This window comes from Sinocyclocheilus grahami, unplaced genomic scaffold, assembly GCF_001515645.1.
Source record: "Sinocyclocheilus grahami isolate Dianchi unplaced genomic scaffold, SAMN03320097.WGS_v1.1 scaffold720.1, whole genome shotgun sequence".
Taxonomy (NCBI): domain Eukaryota; kingdom Metazoa; phylum Chordata; class Actinopteri; order Cypriniformes; family Cyprinidae; genus Sinocyclocheilus; species Sinocyclocheilus grahami.
The window spans coordinates 505150-526381 of NW_015505899.1; the positions used below are offsets into that span (position 1 = coordinate 505150).

Here is a 21232-nt window from a genome sequence, read left to right on the forward strand (position 1 = left end):
GACTGCCTCTTTAGACGTAAAAATTTCTTGGCCTGCTCCCCCTTCACAAATGGAGCGGCGAACGCACCTATGAGAAAACTTGATTATTAATTCGTTAACAAAATGAGTCAAATGCAATTCTCATTTACATGCACACAATGATGAGTTCTTTCAAAAGTTCTTTGCTGTATTCAGGCAACATTTACTCACCACTTATGAGAGTCATCAGAATCACTATATGCCTCAAGCTTTTCATTTTTGCACAAGCAAGGCCTCTGTGGTCTCTACATAAATAAAATCCATATACATTATCAATACACATTTTAAAATGGTGATCTACTCTGTATGTAGGGTTTCTGCAGGATTTTTAAGCTCAAATTTAAGACTTTTAAAGACTTTTTTTAAGACCTGCACAAATAAAATTAATACCATATGAGCAGGGTAGGGCAATGTCTATAGTACCATATTAAACTGTAAAATGATTACTGTAAAAAACTATTTAAAGTTCAGATACAAGTTTTCACAAAAACAAAGTTTTATAAAATGATAAACTTTACATTTCAGCCTTTAAACCATTGTTAAGAAAATGGATGGGTAAAAAGTATTATTATATTAATTTTTAACAATTATTATCAATAAAATAAATTATTATATCAATTAAATAACATAAATTAGGGGTGTGCGATACTGACAAAAAATTATATCTCAATATTTTTCTGGGATTTTATCGATAACGATAATTAGATGATATTTTGCTGAGTGTGTTATTGTGCTAATATCTTAAGGACTACCGTGGGCAGCTGACTCCTGAATTTTTGGATATTCTTCCTATTCTGTGTGGTCAGTTCACAGCAGTAAGATAAATTAATAATTTCCAACAAGTTTATGGCATGTTTACCTTTAAGCCATTTTTTCTAAAATTGTGCACCATCTTTTGAGTCAAATTCTTGCATTTGGGTTATTACCAAGCAAATTAAATCAGTATCAACAAAATGTATCTTTGCAATGCAGAGGAATCACAGAAGCTGCATTAGAAGTGGCATTTAGATGCATTTACACACAATGAGGGACATTAAATAATTTAACCTGCAGTTACAAATGCATAAATGATGTTTTGATATTTTAAACATAAAACATTGAAAACTGATGTTTGAAATTATTTAAAAAATGAAAAGGTACCATAAATGTGAAATTAAAACCGGCAGTAGGTGGCAGCAAGTCACTGTTAATAAGTGAGTTATTGCGATTTAACCAAATCATTTACACGGTTAATTCATTCAGGAACAAAACAGAGTCCTGTTGCCGCAAAACAGAAAATATGGTGTCTAAAACGTAAGTATCTTAAAATTAACTACTTGTTTAAATCAATATTACTGTAGGGGTTTTATAGCTCAAAAAGGGAAATATTTATGACTAACTATAACTGGTTATGATCAATAATAAATATTTAGATTATATCTTCGAATTAACTGTAGCAGAATCAATATTACAATTATTTGATCTGTCCGTCCACCGAGCAGACAATATAATCATTTATTAATTCAAGGAACTATTATTTTCCTGGCCAAGGAAGAATAAACGGTCCTTCTTTGTGCAGTGCTAGCAGTAATTTAGCAAAATGTAGCAAGGGTTCACACATTCATTGACTTCGAATTGTGAGCAACAAACAGAGACAATCAGTTGTGAATATAAGGGATTTAATAAATGAAACTATATCTAACATCTAACTAAGCAAAACACTTCCATATACACAGAATGAAACAAAGTAAGGAAAAGAGAGAGAATAGAAAAAGAATGGCAGTATTTCACATCACTTAACCACAACCTTTGAAAATCATCAAAGAATCCAAAAATCACCTTAAAAAGGGGCTGAAACTTAAACACGCTTCCTTTGTTTCCCTTTATGGCACATTTGCATGTTTTATGGCCGGTCTGGAATTTCTGTAGTTTTAACCCAAAATATAGTCAAAATCGTATGATGCGTTTCACAATCACATACTGTACATCATTGTTTGAGGAATAAAGGGCAGATAATATTGATACCAAGAAAGAAACATTTAGAATATATTGAACCAGAGATACATCCATACACCTGAATATCAGTGTTTAGGCTTTAACTAATACAAATAACGAGTGGTAACTCAGCTAATCTAACAGGGACACGTACAAACATCACATGCAATATACCAGATATATTTGTAGAGTATAATAGAGTAACGGTCTTTATGTGTGTGTGTGTTTGTGTGTGTGTTAGTTTGCTTGGTCGGCCAGGCCCATCGTGGCCCGGCATCGGGGGTCATTTACGTCTCTTTGGAATGTGTTTGAAACTCCAAATGAGACGAGGGTGGTGAAACTGGTTAGCATCTCCCTGATGGGGGTGTAATCATGCTTACTTTGAGGGGAAAAAAACTCTTCGTGTGATATTAACAATATGAAATTATATAAATATATAAATTTTCTGCCCCATATCTTAAATTATGTGATAATTCTAGACTGATTCATGCAGTGAAAGAATGCACTCTAAATGCGCACGCGCACTAGTCTAACCTACTAGACTGCATCACCTAATGTATGCGTGCACTCTGTAGTTGTGTTTTGTGTGTTTGCTTTTCGCAATATACTCATAATCTTTAAAACAACAATTACGATATTATCGCATACCATAAATATCGCACACCCCTGTGTTTAGATTTTTATAATGCATTGTCTTCTTATTGATCCACCAGTTCACATTTAAAGCTCTGCTTGTTTGCAGGGTAAAAACATGGGTCAATTTTTGCATTGCTCTGAACTCTGAACAAAACAACAGTTTTATTGAAAATGCTCATTCATTCTCTGCCAGCAGGTAGAGCCTTTGGTAGAAATAGAACTGTTTTCCCGGTAACGGCAGAACACAAAGCAGCGAAGCACCGGACTCTGAAAGTGCAGCGCTCGTGTTTATTCAATGAAATCATAGCCTTTTGAAGTTTAATCGTCACATTCAGCCATATCGCAATTCTGGTCTTTCCGTCCCCAAATTTAAGACCTCTTGAAATCATAATTAAGACTTTCTTGTACAATTTAAGACTTTTTAAGACCTTATATTTGATACAACTAAATTTAAAGGGGTCATATGATGCGATTTTAAGTTTTCCTTTCTCTTTGAAGTGTTACAAGCTCTTGGTGCATAAAGAAGATCTGTAAAGTTGCAAAGACTAAAGTCTCAAATCCAAAGAGATATTCTTTATAAAAGTAAATTTTTTATAAAGAGTCAACCACACCTACCTAAAACGGCTCGTTCTAACACGCCCCCACATATCTATGTCACTATGTGGCAATATTAGCATAATGCCGCCCAAATGGGCACGCAAAGAAAGAAGGCGTGGTTTCAGGAACAGCAGTAGTGTTGATGCAGCCATGTCAGGGAGACGCTGTGTGTTTCAGTGCGAAAGCAAAAGCACTTTATTTGGCCTTCCGGAAGTAGATGCAATTAGGAATCATTAGATTAGTTTAAGTTAAGATTTATTTACAACAGAACAGCACAACCCAGATGTTCAAATTTGTGCGACGCATTTTATGGACGACAGTTTTTTGAACCTTGAAGAGTACAAGGCTGGCTGTACACAAAGGGTATTTAAAAAAAAAAAAAAAAAAAGGGGTCAATTCCGACTTTGCTATGACAATCTGGCGCTTCTGAATCAGCGACTGGTAAGTATGTTTTGTTATTAGTTTAAGTATTTGCTATTGACTGTTCAAATGCGGAGTTTTGCGCAGCGCAGAGTAATGCGTCGTGTGTGTGTGTGTGAGGGGAACAGGGTCACATCACAGGAGAGTGAACTGCCTGTCAGAAATCATAGCACGTCAGCTGTCTTAACCACGGCTTGTGTACTGCATCATCACTGTGTCTGTCACGCAACTCTATTCCCCTTTCGGGGTTGAACTGATGGTAAAACTAACGACATTATTAACTTGATATTTACTTTGAAAGCTGAAGCTGCGATTATGGTAAGGGGAGTTACATTTCCGACGCGTGCTTGTGGTGTTCGGCCAATCACAATGCACTGGGTCAGCTGGCCAATCAGAGCAGACTGCGCTTGTCAAAGAAGGGGGCTTTGTTGAAAACGACACGTTTGAGAGAGGCGGGGGATACAGGACCTACAATAATGTACAGTATTTGAAAAATAATGTGTTTTTTGAACATTAAAGCATGCCAAAATATTCTGTTACACCAAATACACAAAACAATGATCTTTAAAATAGCATCATATGACCCCTTTAAGACTTTTTAAGACCCCGCGGAAACCCTGTGTATGAAAAAGCACTGTCTAACTGAAATCATAAGCATATTATTATTAGTCATATCACTAAAGTTCAAACAAATGTAAACATCAAAATATGCACATGTAAAATTATTTTGGAGCCGACTCCCAAGAACATACTTAAGTAACCAACATTACACTGACCACAACTATTGCAAATCACAAGTTCATGCAAAAAATAAAAAGGCACACATAAACGAAAATGGTAAAAAAAAAAAGAAAAAAAAGACTAGATTCATTATGTGCTGACAGCAATAAAGTCACAATCTGCATAAAAGCAACCTGAATTGACCTATGCTATAATTTTCTCCAAAAGATTTGCTGAGACTGTACTTTTGAAGTATTGCAGTGTTCAGAGTTTTACCTGTGCTGTAGGAGGCTGAAGTCTGCGAATGATCACCAGAGGCAGGGAGTAGAATTTGGAGCTGTGGTGCGAGAGCGAATAGAGCACTCTTTCAGAACAGATCTGAATACACAACTCTGTGTGGGAAATGTGACCACGGATATTAACTATTTAACCAGAACAGCATCAACATTCACATTTCTTAAAGTAAATATATCAGTTTAGCACAAATATACACTACAGGCCAAAGGTTTGGAACAATTTAAGGTTTTTAAAATGTTCTTAAAATGGTAATATTGTAAAATATTGTTACAATTTAAAATAACTTTATAATAACTTAAATGTAATTTATTCCTGTGATGGAAGTAATTTATTTGGAATATAAATCTTTTGTAACATTATAAATGTTTATACTGTTTAATTTAATAATTAAATGTGCACTTGCTGAATAAAAAGTATTAATTTATCTTTTTAAAAAATCTTCCCCCAGACTTTTGAATGGTAGTGTACCATGGTTTCAATAAAATAAAAAAAATAAAATAAAAATGTAACATTGATAATCAGAAATGTTTCTTGAGCATCAATAAGCATATTAGAATGATTACTGTAGGATCATGTGACACTAAAGACTGGAGTAATGGTGCTGAAAATTCAGTTTTGTATCACAGTAATAAATTACATTTTAATATACTAAATATACTAAAATAGAATCGTAATTATTCCAAACATCTGATTGGTAGATAAAGTACTCCCAAGAAACATGGTTAGCAGGTTGCTTTTTTTCATATCTGCCATATGCTTATAGGAGCTTTTAAAGAAACACTGCGCAGTTGCAAACTCAAAATAAAAAATCAAATGCCACAGAAAAGCTGCAGTCTTTTACTATCCAGTTTAATAATAAAAAGACTTATTTTTATACATGACATAGATTTATACATATTTGAAAACATGACGTGATACATTTTACATTTGATAACATTTTGAAAAGTTTAATATGAGCTAACAGAAATTGGGAAGGCCTACAAATGAATGAGATAAAAAAAAAAACATTTAACGCTGACAAAGAGAAAAGTGATAATACTTGTGGTAATCAAACTCTGGGAATATTTGTGCTCCAAAAATCCCAAAAATGAAAAGTAAAAAAGAACACACAACTTTTGTAACCATGAAGAATCACCATCAGACTAGAACATGAATTACTGTTGGCAAAAAAAAAAAAAAAAAAAGATTCTTGAAAGGTAGACACTGACATCTCTGTTATTGTTCTGGCTGCATCCTTGCACTAGTGCATGAAGAAAAACCAGGTGCTGAAACAAAGAAGTCAAAGGAAGAATACAACAACAACACCGTGAATTACCAGTTAAATCAAGCCCCTAGCATTCCACACCCATTCCACATAAATGGCTTTATATAACAATACTCTGTGGTTCACCAAGCCAACCTGACATCTTGTAGTAAGTGGCACAAAAGTTTTCTACCTGTATATTTGTCATAATTTGTGCACAAAGGGATTCAAAATGTTTAAATATTCTCTGTCCCATTAGCCAAATCCCTACTTATATTAACAGCATTTTCTAGCCACTCCATTCTTACATGTAAAAATGCCTGTAGTGATTTTTCTTTCAAATAAAGAGATCCAAATAAAAGACAGAAATACATCAAGTGACGTGTCCCATCTTGGCCTTATTTTGGTCTACCTTCCTTCTATGGTAAAATCTATAAAACATTTTCTTTGTCCAAGATTGCTCATAATCTTGGTCTGATTAAGCAGCTCACAATAAAATCTGCATGTTGGCATTAGCATATAGAGCTTTCTAACTATGTTCTTCAGAAGTGTATCCCTCTGGTAGTGATAAACAAGACATGCTTTCATAAAATGCAAGACAAAGACACTGAAAAACAACAGCACTTCAGAACAGCCAAACCTTAACCAACTCAAAGATGGAAATCTTTACAAAAAATAAAATAAAAAAAGGCCCTACGTGACACAGCATTGAAATTATGATCACATTAAAATGTAACAGGAAACAATAGTAAAAAAACAAGGCAAGTTGGATGTGGAGTTCTCATTACTATGGTTATAATGGTTTAGCATTTTGGTTTGTGATCAAATTGAACTGATGGTAACACTTTACAATAAAGTTTCATTAGTTGACATGAATAATAAACAATACTTCTACAATTATTAATCTATATTATTTTTAAATTAACCAAGGTTAATAAATTCTGTAAAAAATATATATTGCTCATTGTTAGATAATGCATTGACAAACAAACACATTAACAAATGAAACCTTATTGTAAAGTGTTACTGAAGCAATTAATCACTGAAATTCTTGCCTTGTCATAGCTCTTAAATCTCAGTAATGCTTATATATATATATATATATATATATATTCAAACTTGGCACAATGCATTTCGTTATATTTGAGAGCTACTGCAGAGGGCAAGATTTTCAGCGAATCACAATTCAAATGAATAGTTCACCAAAATACTAACATTTGCTGAATATTTACTTACCCTCAGGGCATCCAAGATATAGATGAGTTTGCTTCTTCATCAGAACAGATTGGGAAAAATGTATCTGCAGTGAATGGGTGCCGTCAAAACGAGAGCCCAAACAGCTGAGCAAAACATCACAATGACTCCAGTCCATCAGTTAACATCTTGTGAAGCCAAAATAAATAAATATAACCATCATAAAGGCATTTCAACTTTAACCATTGCTTCATGCCAAAATACAAGTCCAAAAGTCCAAGTGAAAAAGTCCATCCCCTGTTGTCCTTTCATATCAAAATCCACGGATATTTATTGAGACCTGTTTTGAACTATTTTCAGTGGAAAACGGTGCTTGATCTGTGCATATTTACTACTACTTTTTTTACTTAAGAAAGCAATATTAAGGATAAAAAAAAACTCTTATTTTAACACAGCTTTTTGCTTCCCAAGATGTTAATTGATGAACTGGAGTGGTGTGGATTACTTGTGAATTATTGTGTTTTTATCAGCTGTTTGGACTCTCATTCTGACGGCACCCATTCACTGCAGAGGATCCATTGGTAAGCAAGTGATGTAATGCTACAATTCTCCAAAACTGTTCAGATGAAGAAGCAATCTCTTGTACATTTTGGCTGTCCTGAAGGTGAGTAAATTCTCAGCAATTTAAAATGTTTGGATGAACTATTCTTTTAGATTTTGGCCTGTCCCTTTTACAAAGCTATCGTACAGCTTCAGGTCACTATAGAAGGAATATAGCACACAAGTCAGAATGACTTTTTTGAGCATGCCAGCACCTGGTCATTGTATGGTGTTCCATGGAAGTCAGTCATATGGCTCTGGAAAGAAATGAGAATTTTTTTGGTGATTCTCATTCAATTAATTTGGCTTCTTTCACTTTAATTAAAGGCCTAACCTCCAAACCTGATACCTGTACACAATGCTTTCCCCATCCCAACTAGTCCATCTTTCATACTGTCCTTACACCCGTTCTCACCCCAATGTGGTCAATTTATCGATAAGGTCATCAATAGTGTACACCATGAGCTTAATATCATCTTTATCTGACATGCGATGTTGCCCATGTTTGCGTAGAATGACATCTACGTCATTGCTGAGTACTCGCTCTGCGACCTGCATGGAGACGTGCCAGGGAACATCAGAGTCCTTGAACCCGTGAACCAGACGAACGGGGCAGGAAACAGGGATGGGGCTCTGGAGTATGCAGTGGTTCTCCGCTTCCTTCAGAAAGTCCATGCTAAGAGTGTAGAAACCCTCTTCATTGTGCTTGGTTGGGAATTTCCAAAAGCCCTGTTCCTCTATCTCTTTCTTTGTCTAATGAAAGGGAAAGACGTTATGGATATATGGAGTTATATGACATGCCAGAATTATTTTTACATGGCAAGTCTATATACAAGAGGTTTTAAAACACTTCCATCCCCCTTGCAAGGCATAAATAAGGTGTTGTTTTCGAATTTAGATAACTGATCTTTATTGTCAGTGTTCTAAATATAATCTCTAAGTAAATATGTACTTTGTGCTAAATATCATTACTTTTCATTAAGTTGACAGTTTATTTTTTTCTGCTCACAAGTAATGTTAGATATATAGACTGTGTACATTTGGATAATTAGTTTTTCAATTTGGTTGATTTTGCACTTTGCAATTTCGAATTATGCCCTATTGTAAGTGACGGAGTATTTTATGTTTCAGCGATTTGATCGCGCCGGCGCCTCATGCGCACATATTCATTGCAAACGGCCTGTTCATCATTAAAATAAAACATAAAATCCCCAATACAGATAAAATGTTACACAGTCAATTTAAATAATCTGTATTATAGTCTGTGCCGTACAGCGTGAGCCCCGGTCCACTCCAGTGCGGCACATTTTTGTTCATTATGATTTTTTCCCCTTCGATATTGGAACGTACAAAGCCCAGTTAATTTAATTTAATTTAATAAATAATGGTTTAGCTTCAAATAAATTGCGAATATGGAAACATTTGGATTTGTGCTGAATGAGAGCGGTACGTGAGCCCATAATTTCAGTTTTGCTTTAAATTATGTTTTGGCTTCTTTATAGCTATTCTGGGCTTGTCTGCTTTCCTGTGCATATTATGTAATATACCTATTATACCTATACCTAATATACCTATATTATAGCCTATACCGTCTTCGTCCATTAGCCTCCCTTAAGCGTTTTCTATAGCCTAACGGTTTTAAATGGGGGAGAAACGTTGCATTTTGGCTATCTGCTTTACTGATAGTAATGCTATTAATGAGGTCATTAATATTACAATTATTAGTATTAGTAGTATTTATTAGGCCTAATACCGAATTGGGCCTCCAGTGTCACTGTTATAGTAGCATACATTAAGCTTTTTAGAATGTCCCAAAACCGTGCCTTAAACTATAAGCAAAGCTGACTGTATTTGAACTTGAGTCCAAGTTTAAAATAAAACTCTATGAACCGCTCCATTATAAACGTACGAGCTGTATGAACCACTAACTTACAAGCAGTGAAGTAAACAGGAAGTGTTTGTCCGAAAACTGGTTTTGCGAGAGAACGCAAAAGTTTTGCGAGGTTTCAGCAATCTATGCCTGCAAGAGAATTAGGCTACGTCCACACGAAGCCAGAGCTTTCCCTATCCAATCTTTTTTCCCCCCTCATCTCAAGAAATATCTGCGTCCACACAAAACCACGAAACCGACACAAAACAATATAGTATACATGCCAGACCAGTATGTGGCGCTGTAATTCTGCCACAGTGACACACTAAAAATGGAGAAGATGACTTGGACTATGTGAATAAACCTTTCGGGCGGTATACAAACGAACATGGAACAATACATTTATTAATCTGTGTTAATGTTAGTTAATAAAAAGACAATTGTTCAGTGTTTGTTCATGTTTTTGTTGCTGTTACGTGACGTAGCGGTGTCTGACTAGGGGCGAGACGTGGGCTGATGACGTCATCGTTTCAGAAAGTATACGGATTCGCTGTCCACACGAAAACGCAAGGGCGGTGTTTTCAGATTTATCCACTCTGGGACCCGGTTTCAAAAAATATCGGTTTCACTCTCCCAAAACGCCGGATCCGTGTGGACGAAACGCCTATACGATACAAAATGTATGCGTATACAGCTAAAGGCGTCTCCGTGTGGACGGGGCCTTAGTTGTTTATTGCATAAATATTATGCATGTCCAGCTATAGACAGGCTCTAAAAGCTGCCAGGGCCGAGCATACAAATTTCTTTATTATTAGATTTTCTGCATGGAATATCAACTCGACAAACTACAACATTAATTTTATACAATTATTCTTCCATGTTATTACTAATACTACCCCACTAAATACTTCCCTCCCTCAACAACTTACTGTATAACTTCCCATGGGGGGGAGAGAAAAGAAAGAGAGGGGGAAAAAAAAGAAAAAAAAAACCCGGAGGTTAAATTTTTTTAAAATAAATAAATCAATTTTAATAATAAAACATATATAATGCTTTATTTTAAAAAAACATAAATAAAAATTGTATGTTTATATATTAATGCTCAGCTTAAGTATCAAGACAGATAATCTAAAAAGGGGCGCCACACCTTGTCAAAGGTCTTTAATGAACCAGTGAGTGACAGTCTAATTTTTTCCAATTTAATGCAAGTAAACACTTCTTTTAGCCATGTATCAAAGGAAGGGGGTGAGACGTGCTTCCACTTTAAAAGGATGAGACATCTTGCTAGTAAAGTAGTAAAGGCTAAAGCCTTTTGGAACGTTACTGAAAGGTTAACATTTACTGCCAACCCAAAAATGGCCAAAAGTGGATTTGTATCGATATCTATGTCGAAGGCATCTTTCAAAGTTTTAAATATTTTAGTCCAATAATCAAATAATTTAGGGCATTCCCACAACATGTGAATGAGGTCTGCTGGTGATTGCTTGCACCTATTACATGCATCGCTGACAGAGGGGTATATTTTGGCAAGTCTAGCATTAGTATAGTAAACCCAATGCAGAATCTTACATTGTATAAGCCCATGCCTTGCGCATATAGATGAGGTGTGAGTGAGCTCAATAATACGCTCCCAGTGTCCATCAGATAAATCAAATCCCAAACTCTCTTCCCAAGCACCTCTGGCCTGATTTGCAGAGCCTGAATTAATATTGTGAATCAGATTATAAATTACAGAAATAAAATGTTTTGAGTGTGGTTCAAGCTTTAAGAAGTCATCCAATGGAGATTCAGGGGTACGATTTGGAAAATGAGGGAATAGTTTTTGCACAGTGCCAGACTTGAAAAAAACGAAATAAGTGGGAATTAGGTAGATCGAATCTCTTAGAAAGGTTATTAAAGGATGAGAAAATACCGCTCTCATAGAGATCATCAATGGTCTTTATGTCCTTATTGAACCATATTCGGAACGCCTCATCCATAATGGATGGCGCAAAACAGTGGTTTTTAAAAATCTGAGAAAGTATAGAAGACCTATGCAAACCAGTGTGCTTCCTAAATTGAGTCCATATCTTAACTGAGTGAATACTACCCCACTAAATACTTCCCTCCCTCAACAACTTACTGTATAACTTCCCATGGGGGGGAGAGAAAAGAAAGAGAGGGGGAAAAAAAAGAAAAAAAAAACCCGGAGGTTAAATTTTTTTAAAATAAATAAATCAATTTTAATAATAAAACATATATAATGCTTTATTTTAAAAAAACATAAATAAAAATTGTATGTTTATATATTAATGCTCAGCTTAAGTATCAAGACAGATAATCTAAAAAGGGGCGCCACACCTTGTCAAAGGTCTTTAATGAACCAGTGAGTGACAGTCTAATTTTTTCCAATTTAATGCAAGTAAACACTTCTTTTAGCCATGTATCAAAGGAAGGGGGTGAGACGTGCTTCCACTTTAAAAGGATGAGACATCTTGCTAGTAAAGTAGTAAAGGCTAAAGCCTTTTGGAACGTTACTGAAAGGTTAACATTTACTGCCAACCCAAAAATGGCCAAAAGTGGATTTGTATCGATATCTATGTCGAAGGCATCTTTCAAAGTTTTAAATATTTTAGTCCAATAATCAAATAATTTAGGGCATTCCCACAACATGTGAATGAGGTCTGCTGGTGATTGCTTGCACCTATTACATGCATCGCTGACAGAGGGGTATATTTTGGCAAGTCTAGCATTAGTATAGTAAACCCAATGCAGAATCTTACATTGTATAAGCCCATGCCTTGCGCATATAGATGAGGTGTGAGTGAGCTCAATAATACGCTCCCAGTGTCCATCAGATAAATCAAATCCCAAACTCTCTTCCCAAGCACCTCTGGCCTGATTTGCAGAGCCTGAATTAATATTGTGAATCAGATTATAAATTACAGAAATAAAATGTTTTGAGTGTGGTTCAAGCTTTAAGAAGTCATCCAATGGAGATTCAGGGGTACGATTTGGAAAATGAGGGAATAGTTTTTGCACAGTGCCAGACTTGAAAAAAACGAAATAAGTGGGAATTAGGTAGATCGAATCTCTTAGAAAGGTTATTAAAGGATGAGAAAATACCGCTCTCATAGAGATCATCAATGGTCTTTATGTCCTTATTGAACCATATTCGGAACGCCTCATCCATAATGGATGGCGCAAAACAGTGGTTTTTAAAAATCTGAGAAAGTATAGAAGACCTATGCAAACCAGTGTGCTTCCTAAATTGAGTCCATATCTTAACTGAGTGGGAAACTACTAAATTTGAACAAAAATTGGTAGGTAAAGGTAATTGAGAGGACATAACAGAGTTCAGAGAGAGGCGCGCTGAGGACTGTTCTAGGTAAGCCCAACAAGGGAGTTCAGAATTTATATAGTTCCTCCAATATAACATTTTTTTGGATATTGCAGGGCCAATAATAGTGTAAAAAATTTGGGAGTGCGAAACCGCCTTTATTTTTAGGGAGCTGCAAACTTGTTTTCTTAATTCGAGCTGGCCTATTTCCCCATAAAAAAAGAAGTGATACGTTTGTCCAAAACCATAAAAAACTTTTTCTTAGGGTAAATTGGAATATGTTGAAATAAGTACAAAAACTAGGGAAGAATAGTCATCTTGATTAGGCTTATACGCCCAGCAAGAGAAAAGGGGAGGTTAGCCCAGCGTTCCATGTCAGATTCACAATTTTTAAGTAGGGGGACAAAATTAGAGAGATACATTCCAGTTAAAGATTTGGTCACAAAAATACCCAAATACTATAATGCATCTCATAATCTTGTACTGCAGTTATGTCTGATCAAATGCACAATATTTTTTCTTTAGTTTGGTTAAACAAATCAATTTTGCTTGGTTGGAACAGCAGCTACACTAATTATGTCTCTATTTGTTTCTCTGTTTTTGCCACGAAATGCGTCTTTTCAGCAAGGCTTTTGGCTGATATATTTTTATGAACCACCAGATGGCGCTGTTTTCGAGACACTCGAAGCTTTGCATCTTTTCCCGAAACAGTCAGAGGAAAGCCTCAGTGCTTCACAAGGCTTCATTTGCCCATCTCTGCATATTTCATTGTGCATGACATGATTTACACACAGTGTGTGTCTTTTCCAGGTCGTGCTCAGGTTGTTCATAAAAGCCGAAATGTGGCCAGATGTCGGCTTTTAAAGTATTTGGAGCATTTTTAATTACTCGCGTCTCGCCTCCCTCAGCTATTAGGCATGTTCGATTTGAAGCAGCGCTGCGCAGGATGAGTGTATGACATCAACCGCGAAAGCATAAGTCTGCTCTCTTATCGCTCTCGCAGTACTTGGACATACACTGATCATTCTGCCCAGCGGCGCTTCAAGCCGAACGCGCCTAATGTATGCTACCGCGACAAATGACGGTTATGGTCCATTACTGAACCGATACCGAATCGTCCTCGTCTGCATCGCGATGCATCGAAGAAACTATTAATTTCGACACCCCTAATGTGCATGGTTGAATTTATTCGGTAAATGTGTTTAAAAAGTTTATCCTACTCAATTGTGTGCATACGTTTTTATGCACATTTTTAGAATTTATGCGCATCTTGGCGTTTCCATCCAGCGGTTTTTTTATGTGATATTCCAAAATGCGCATAAAAATAGATAGATGGAAGTTAGTGATATGTGCCCGTAAAGCGGCATTAGTTACATTTACATAAGTACACAATTTGGAACAAATTACTGGTTTTATTATTAGTATTTTACCAATATTCAAAAGTTTACAAAACGACATTGAAGATTTTCGTACCTCTATTGGTAGGGAGTTGAAGGCAGTGACAAAGTGATCGGCAGCAGTTGAGATGCCCACTAAAGCAGCTGTCTTCTCTGGCCGTGCAAGAGCAGCTAGCAACATCAGCCACCCACCCATGCTGGAGCCCACCAGAATCTTGAGCATGAAAGAGAAACTCAATTTAAGTCAAAAGTCCTTTAACAAACACTTGTCAGAACCTTTCTATAGTGGAAAAACAGCAATGTGAACATGGGACACTGGTCATATCAGTCCTGTGCTATGGACAGTTGATCTAAAATAAAGGCAAACATGTCATTTTCTCTCAGATATAAAGTTTAGACATTCCCCCGATTACTCATGCTGAAATAGGGAGAAAAGTGACTAAATAAACATGGAATCTGACTGCTTCCTGTAGACATCATCTCATGGTAAAATAAGTCTAGGCTAGAGTTGATTTTACTTTGGTTATGTATATAATTTGATTAATTTGTATTCAATTAATTAAAGGGATATTTGTGTAAAACAATATTAGGTCAAATTTAATTTTTCAATTTAAAGTAAAATTCTATTTGTCCAGACTATCCAGTGTTGTCATGCTGTTAATCCACTCACCTGTGGCCCCTCTACTAGTTCATCCAGTACATACAGGACATCTTTCTTCCAGGCACCAATGCTGTAGTTACCCATTTCCCCTTCAGATGACCCACAGCCAGAATAGTCAAACCTAGAGGAATTGCATTCATCACAACAGCAAAAGAGTTAAAATGTCAAGAAGACACTAGTAGCTATTATACAGAATTCATCTGTATTCTGTATTCATTCAGTCGCATCTTGGCATTTCCATCCAGCGGTTTTTTATGCGATATTCCAAAATGCGCATAAAAATAGGTGGATGGAAACATAGCTACTGTACACTGATTATAGTGACACTGTAATAATTTCATACATTTTATTTCCACTTCTGGTCCACCGGGATGCAATTCCCATTCCTGACAATAAATGGTTATGTACGTTTTTCTACCAATATTTAAAAGTGTTTATGGGGTGCAGTGTGTTCAAGCGTGCTTTTTTTTTAAGCATTATTTTCACATATTTTACCTTTATTCTACACCAGTTTTTGTTCTCATCAAAACGGTCTGTTGAGTACCTGGTTCTATGAAGCCACTCCCTCAGATTGGTTAGCTTGTCCTTTGTGTTGTGATTCGCCAAACGGCCTAGTGCATGTTGTCTGGAAATGCCATGCCCCCTTACCATTACGGATAGTCGCATGCTCCCAGGGGCAGTATTTATGTAAACATCGGGGTTAGTGATGTCACAAACCCAGGAAGAAGCTCGATGTAGTCCCTACAAGCCTTTTTTGTAGTCCTTAAACTGCGATTTCTCTAAAAGAAAGTATCTCACTTTGCATTTTACTTTGAGTGTTTTAACTTTGCAGACATTGTTTATGCTCTAACAGCAACAATACACTAACTAAAGTTAAAAAAGTGAAATCATAATCAACCACCCCTTTAAAGGGGTCATATGATGTGATTTCAATTTTTCCTTTCTCTTTGGAATGTTACAAGCTCTTGGTGGAAAAAGAAGATCTGTAAAGTTGCAAAGACTAAAGTCTCAAATCTAAAGAGATATTCTTTATAAAAGTTCAGATTCAGCCACACCTACCTAAAACGGCTCGTTCTAACACGCCTCCACATGTCTACGTCACGATGTGGGAAGATTTGCATAAAGCCGCCCAAATGTTCATGCAAAGAAAGAAGGCGTAACTTTTATTCTCGCTGTAGTATTGTTGTTGCCGCCGCCATGTTGTGGAGATGCTGTGTTTCGTTGTGAAAGCGAAACTACTTTGTTTGGCCTTCCAAAAGAGGACACAACTAGAAATCAGTGGTTAAGTTGTATTTCAACAGTTCAACCCAAATATTCAGATGTGTGCAGTGCATTTTATGGAGGATGAGGACTGTTTCCTGAACCAGTAGCCTACAATGCGTCTGTGGCACAAAGGCTGTTTCTTTAAAGTGGGGCAGTTCCAACTTTGCAAGGACAGTCTGGCGCTTCTGACTCACAGCCTGTAAGTACGTTTTTTATATTTAAATAATTTGCCACTGATGATTCAAATGCGAGTTTTGAGCAGTGTAGAGTAGGCTTGTTTCTCCGATCACAAATGCAGACATGGTTTTATGTTTACGCAGCACGATACGCAACGCGTAAAAAGACAGTATAAGTCATTATAATCAGTAATTATGTCCCCACTGAATGCAACACATGCCTCATTTGTAATCACCCTTGCTATCACCCTTTCTATGTAAAAAATTAGTCAAATCATGTAATGTGAATGTCGTACAGTGTTGCTCGAGACTAAAAACCGAGTTGAAAGCGCATACCCCACTCCACCCACCCCTTCTAAAGAGCCAAGGATCGGCTAAAGTCTAGGATTGGCACTGGTGCCAATATTAGTGGGCGGCACTGTATTTATATGTGGCCAGTCAAAAGTTTTACTAGCTACTGGCGTCCTTGATATAAGGTGAGATAAAAATAAAACAATTAAAAAAAATAATAAAATATAATATTTTAATATAACAAAATCCTCCCTCCCTCTCTGGTATTTTAACTTATCACACCCTGGTTAATTTTGTAAGTACTCAATACCTTAATTTTTATTTTTAAAAGTACTTGATTACAAATTACTATTGTCTATCTCTAGTGACAATTACCTGAGGTATGAGTGACCTAAAGACTTGCAGAACTCTTCTAATGCTTCTGCTTTCTGTCCACCCATGACAGAGGCAAAACCAGGCAAGAAAACCACTCCAGGACTCTTCCCTTTCAGTTTCCTGTAGGCCAGCTTTGGTAAATCCGGCCGTGTAGCATACTGAATCGTGGTCTTGTGTCGAACACCTAAAACACAGCAAAAACTTTCATGGTTTCATGATCTCTTTTTATGGTGTATATTCATGAGATGCAGTGGTTCTCATTTTAACAGTACATGCAAGGAGGCAATATAAATGTGATATTCTTTTACATTTCATATTTTACATTCTACATCTTCTGAAAAAGCATTTTTAACAAGGATTTGAAACAAAGTACGCTATATTGTAATGCTATATTAATTTGTACACTATGCTTTTTCTTCCTTAAAAGCACTAGTACTATAAAAAATGATTTAACTTGATAATTGTCGTTGGTGGCGCTTAGAGAGGACATCAAAAACAAATGATTTCTCCTCTGTTGTATCAGCCATGTCCAGGGCAGTTTTGCAATCTTCCGCCTTGTTAGCTCCACTTAATCCACACATAAATCACTAAATCGAAAACGGTGAGTTACACCAAGACACCATAATGTAATAATCTGAGCATTTATAGTGCAATGGGAAAACTGAAACTACTACAAATACACGTATCCCTTCTTATGTTGCTCCATATACTAGACGCGCTGGCCACACCTCCACATGTATAACGCCCCCGGCCGCAACACATCGAAGCTCTTGCATAATCACGTTTCGCAAGGGCTCATCTTACCCGTAGAAACGTGCTGGAGAGCGGTGAATTTCCGGACGTTTATTTTAAGAACCTTTGAGCAATTTCTGAGCACAGTTAACGCCATACTGCCCCGCTCTCTGCGGAGACACAGAGGTTGACACAGGAATCCAGTCCGAATAGTGTCCTGAAGTAATCTGAGCCCTGGCTGCACACCACTGCCGCCTACTGCCGCGGAGCGCCACAGCGCGCATAGATTTGCTGTTTTCTTCTTATTACTATTTTAACTTATTTGTATTTTTTGCAAATCTGTGTAAATGTGGAATCTGATCTCTCTAATGTTGTCGTTTCCGTACCATTGTTAATATTTTAGCTTTGTGTAAATCTATGTAAATGTGGATGTGAAAGTCTGTAATTTAATCAATGCTTTGGCAATCTAAATACTTTCCCCATGAATAAAGCCATTTGAATCCTGATTTCTGACAGACAGACAGACAGACAGACAGACAGACAGACAGACAGACAGACAGAGAGATGAATGGATGGATAGATTTTGCTATAATTTTGATTGCAACATAATAATTGCTGTTAATAGTGTTCATCGTCTGTTTGATTACGTCTTTAATTGATTTGTCCGTACATTTCTGCCATATGTACATTAACTGACAGTCACCACTGATAAGCTACCACTAAATATATTGTAGAAACTTAATTTTCTGTAAAGTTGTCATGTTATCGTGAAAAGTGCTATACAAATACAGTGGGGGAAAAAAGTATTTAGTCAGCCACCAATTGTGCAAGTTCTCCCACTTAAAAAGATGAGAGAGGCCTGTAATTTTCATCATAGGTATACCTCTACTATGAGAGACAAAATGAGAAAAAAAATCCAGAAAATCACATTGTAGGATTTTTAAAGAATTTATTTGCAAATTATGGTGGAAAATAAGTATTTGGTCAATAACAAAATTTCATCTCAATACTTTGTTATATACCCTTTGTTGGTAATGACAGAGGTCAAACGTTTTCTGTAAGTCTTCACAAGGTTTTCACACACTGTTGCTGGTATTTTGGCCCATTCCTCCATGCAGATCTCCTCTAGAGCAGTAATGTTTTGGGGCTGTCGCTGGGCAACACGGATTTTCAACTCCCTCCAAAGATTTCCTATGGGGTTGAGATCTGGAGACTGACTAGGCCACTCCAGGACCTTGAAATGCTTCTTACGAAGCCACTCATTCGTTGCCCGGGCGGTGTGTTTGGGATCATTGTCATGCTGAAAGACCCAGCCACATTTCATCTTCAATGCCCTTGCTGATGGAAGGAGGTTTTCACTCAAAATCTCACGATACATGGCCCCATTCATTCTTTCGTTTACACGGATCAGTCATCCTGGTCCCTTTGCAGAAAAACAGCCCCAAAGCATGATGTTTCCACCCCCATGCTTCACAGTAGGTATGGTGTTCTTTGGATGCAACTCAGCATTCTTTCTCCTCCAAACACGACAAGTTGAGTTTTTACCAAAAAGTTATATTTTGGTTTCATCTGACCATATGACATTCTCCCAATCCTCTTCTGGATCATCCAAATGCTCTCTAGCAAACTTCAGACAGGCCTGGACATGTACTGGCTTAAGCAGGGGGACACATCTGGCACTGCAGGATTTGAGTCCCTGGCAGCGCAGTGTGTTACTGATGGTAGCCTTTGTTACTTTGGTCCCAGCTCTCTGCAGGTCATTCACTAGGTCCCCCCGTGTGGTTCTGGGATTTTTGCTCACAGTTCTTGTGATAATTTTGACCCCACGGGGTGAGATCTTGCATGGAGCCCCAGATCGAGGGAGATTATCAGTGATCTTGTATGTCTTCCATTTTCTAATAATTGCTCCCACAGTTGATTTCTTCACACCAAGCTGCTAACCTATTGCAGATTCAGTCTTCCCAGCCTGGTGCAGGCCTACAATTTTGTTTCTGGTGTCCTTTGACAGCTCTTTAGTCTTGGCCATGGTGGAGTTTGGAGTGTGACTGTTTGAGGTTGTGGACAGATGTCTTTTATACTGATAACGAGTTCAAACAGATGCCATTAATACAGGTAACCAGTGGAGGACAGAGGAGCCTCTTAAAAAAGAAGTTACAGGTCTGTGAGAGCCAGAAAGCTTGCTTGTTTGTAGATATAATATAATAGATATAAATAATACTTATTTTACCGAGGAATTTACCAATAAATTCTTTAAAAATCCTACAATGTGATTTTCTGGAATTTATTTTCTCATTTTGTCTCTCATAGTTAAGGTATACCTATGATGAAAATTACAGACCTCTCTCATCTTTTTAAGTGGGAGAACTTGCACAATTGGTGGCTGACTAAATACTATTTTGCCCCACTATATATACAAATCCTGTTTCTTTAGTCATTTGTAAAAAAATTTATGCTGCATCATTTAGCAAGCATTTATTTCTTAGTTCATTTTGGTGTCACATAATAGAGCTGCTTTTAGATGCTTCTAAACCCTGTTCACTGACGTTACACTCAGACAGATGTGTGAGCGAGAACTGCTAGAAAACAGGAGGTGGACTTGCCATTTTTGTGAACAGATGGTGCAGCCCAAGACACATGGTTTGTAACTCATATGTACATCTACTCGCTGTTGAACTGTGACCATATTTCCTGCAGCAGGACTTTACACATGCTGTTGTTTTTGGCTGCAAACTCTCTGCCCTCTGCAGAGGCAATAAACACTAGGGTCAGCAAATTCAACACAATGAATTCATCTCTATCTCTCCGGATTTGAATGTTGTACTCACCTCTGCCTTCACCAGTTGTTTGTCAGCGTATTGATTGCCTAACCACAGGAAACTGAACTCTGAAATATGCAGCATATCAGTTGATATGCTTCCCTTGGGTAGATTGGAAAACAGCTTGGTGCATCTTTATCCCTAAATTCACAGCAGTCATCCTGTAACTCTCCGTCATCACTTCTAAATACTTTCTCCATGAATAAATCCATTTGATTCCTTCTTTCTGACAGACAGACAGACAGACAGACAGACAGACAGACAGACAGACAGACAGAGAGATGAATGGATGGATAGATTTTGCTATAATTTTGATTGCAACATAATAATTGCTGTTAATAGTGTTCATCGTCTGTTTGATTACGTCTTTAATTGATTTGTCCGTACATTTCTGCCATATGTACATTAACTGACAGTCACCACTGATAAGCTACCACTAAATATATTGTAGAAACTTAATTTTCTGTAAAGTTGTCATGTTATCGTGAAAAGTGCTATACAAATACAGTGGGGGAAAAAAGTATTTAGTCAGCCACCAATTGTGCAAGTTCTCCCACTTAAAAAGATGAGAGAGGCCTGTAATTTTCATCATAGGTATACCTCTACTATGAGAGACAAAATGAGAAAAAAAAT

At 36.9% G+C, this 21232-nt stretch overlaps 1 protein-coding gene across 2 annotated transcripts; it reads right to left on the reverse strand.

The window, feature by feature from the left end:
* Positions 1-7684: 7684 nt before the first annotated feature.
* On the reverse strand, positions 7685-17987 carry abhd10a (abhydrolase domain containing 10, depalmitoylase a). 2 transcript variants are annotated; one of them, XM_016244481.1, is made up of 5 exons: positions 17856-17987; positions 17052-17235; positions 14956-15067; positions 14362-14499; positions 7685-8452 (listed from the first exon to the last, which is right to left on the reverse strand). In XM_016244481.1, the coding sequence occupies exons 1-5, from the start codon at positions 17938-17940 to the stop codon at positions 8111-8113; spliced, it is 861 nt and encodes a 286-aa protein (XP_016099967.1). In that variant the 5' UTR covers positions 17941-17987; the 3' UTR covers positions 7685-8110. The 2 variants fall into 2 exon arrangements, with proteins under 2 accessions (XP_016099967.1, XP_016099966.1); XM_016244480.1 differs by lacking the exon at positions 17856-17987 and adding an exon at positions 17506-17746.
* Between the last annotated feature and the right edge of the window lie 3245 nt (positions 17988-21232).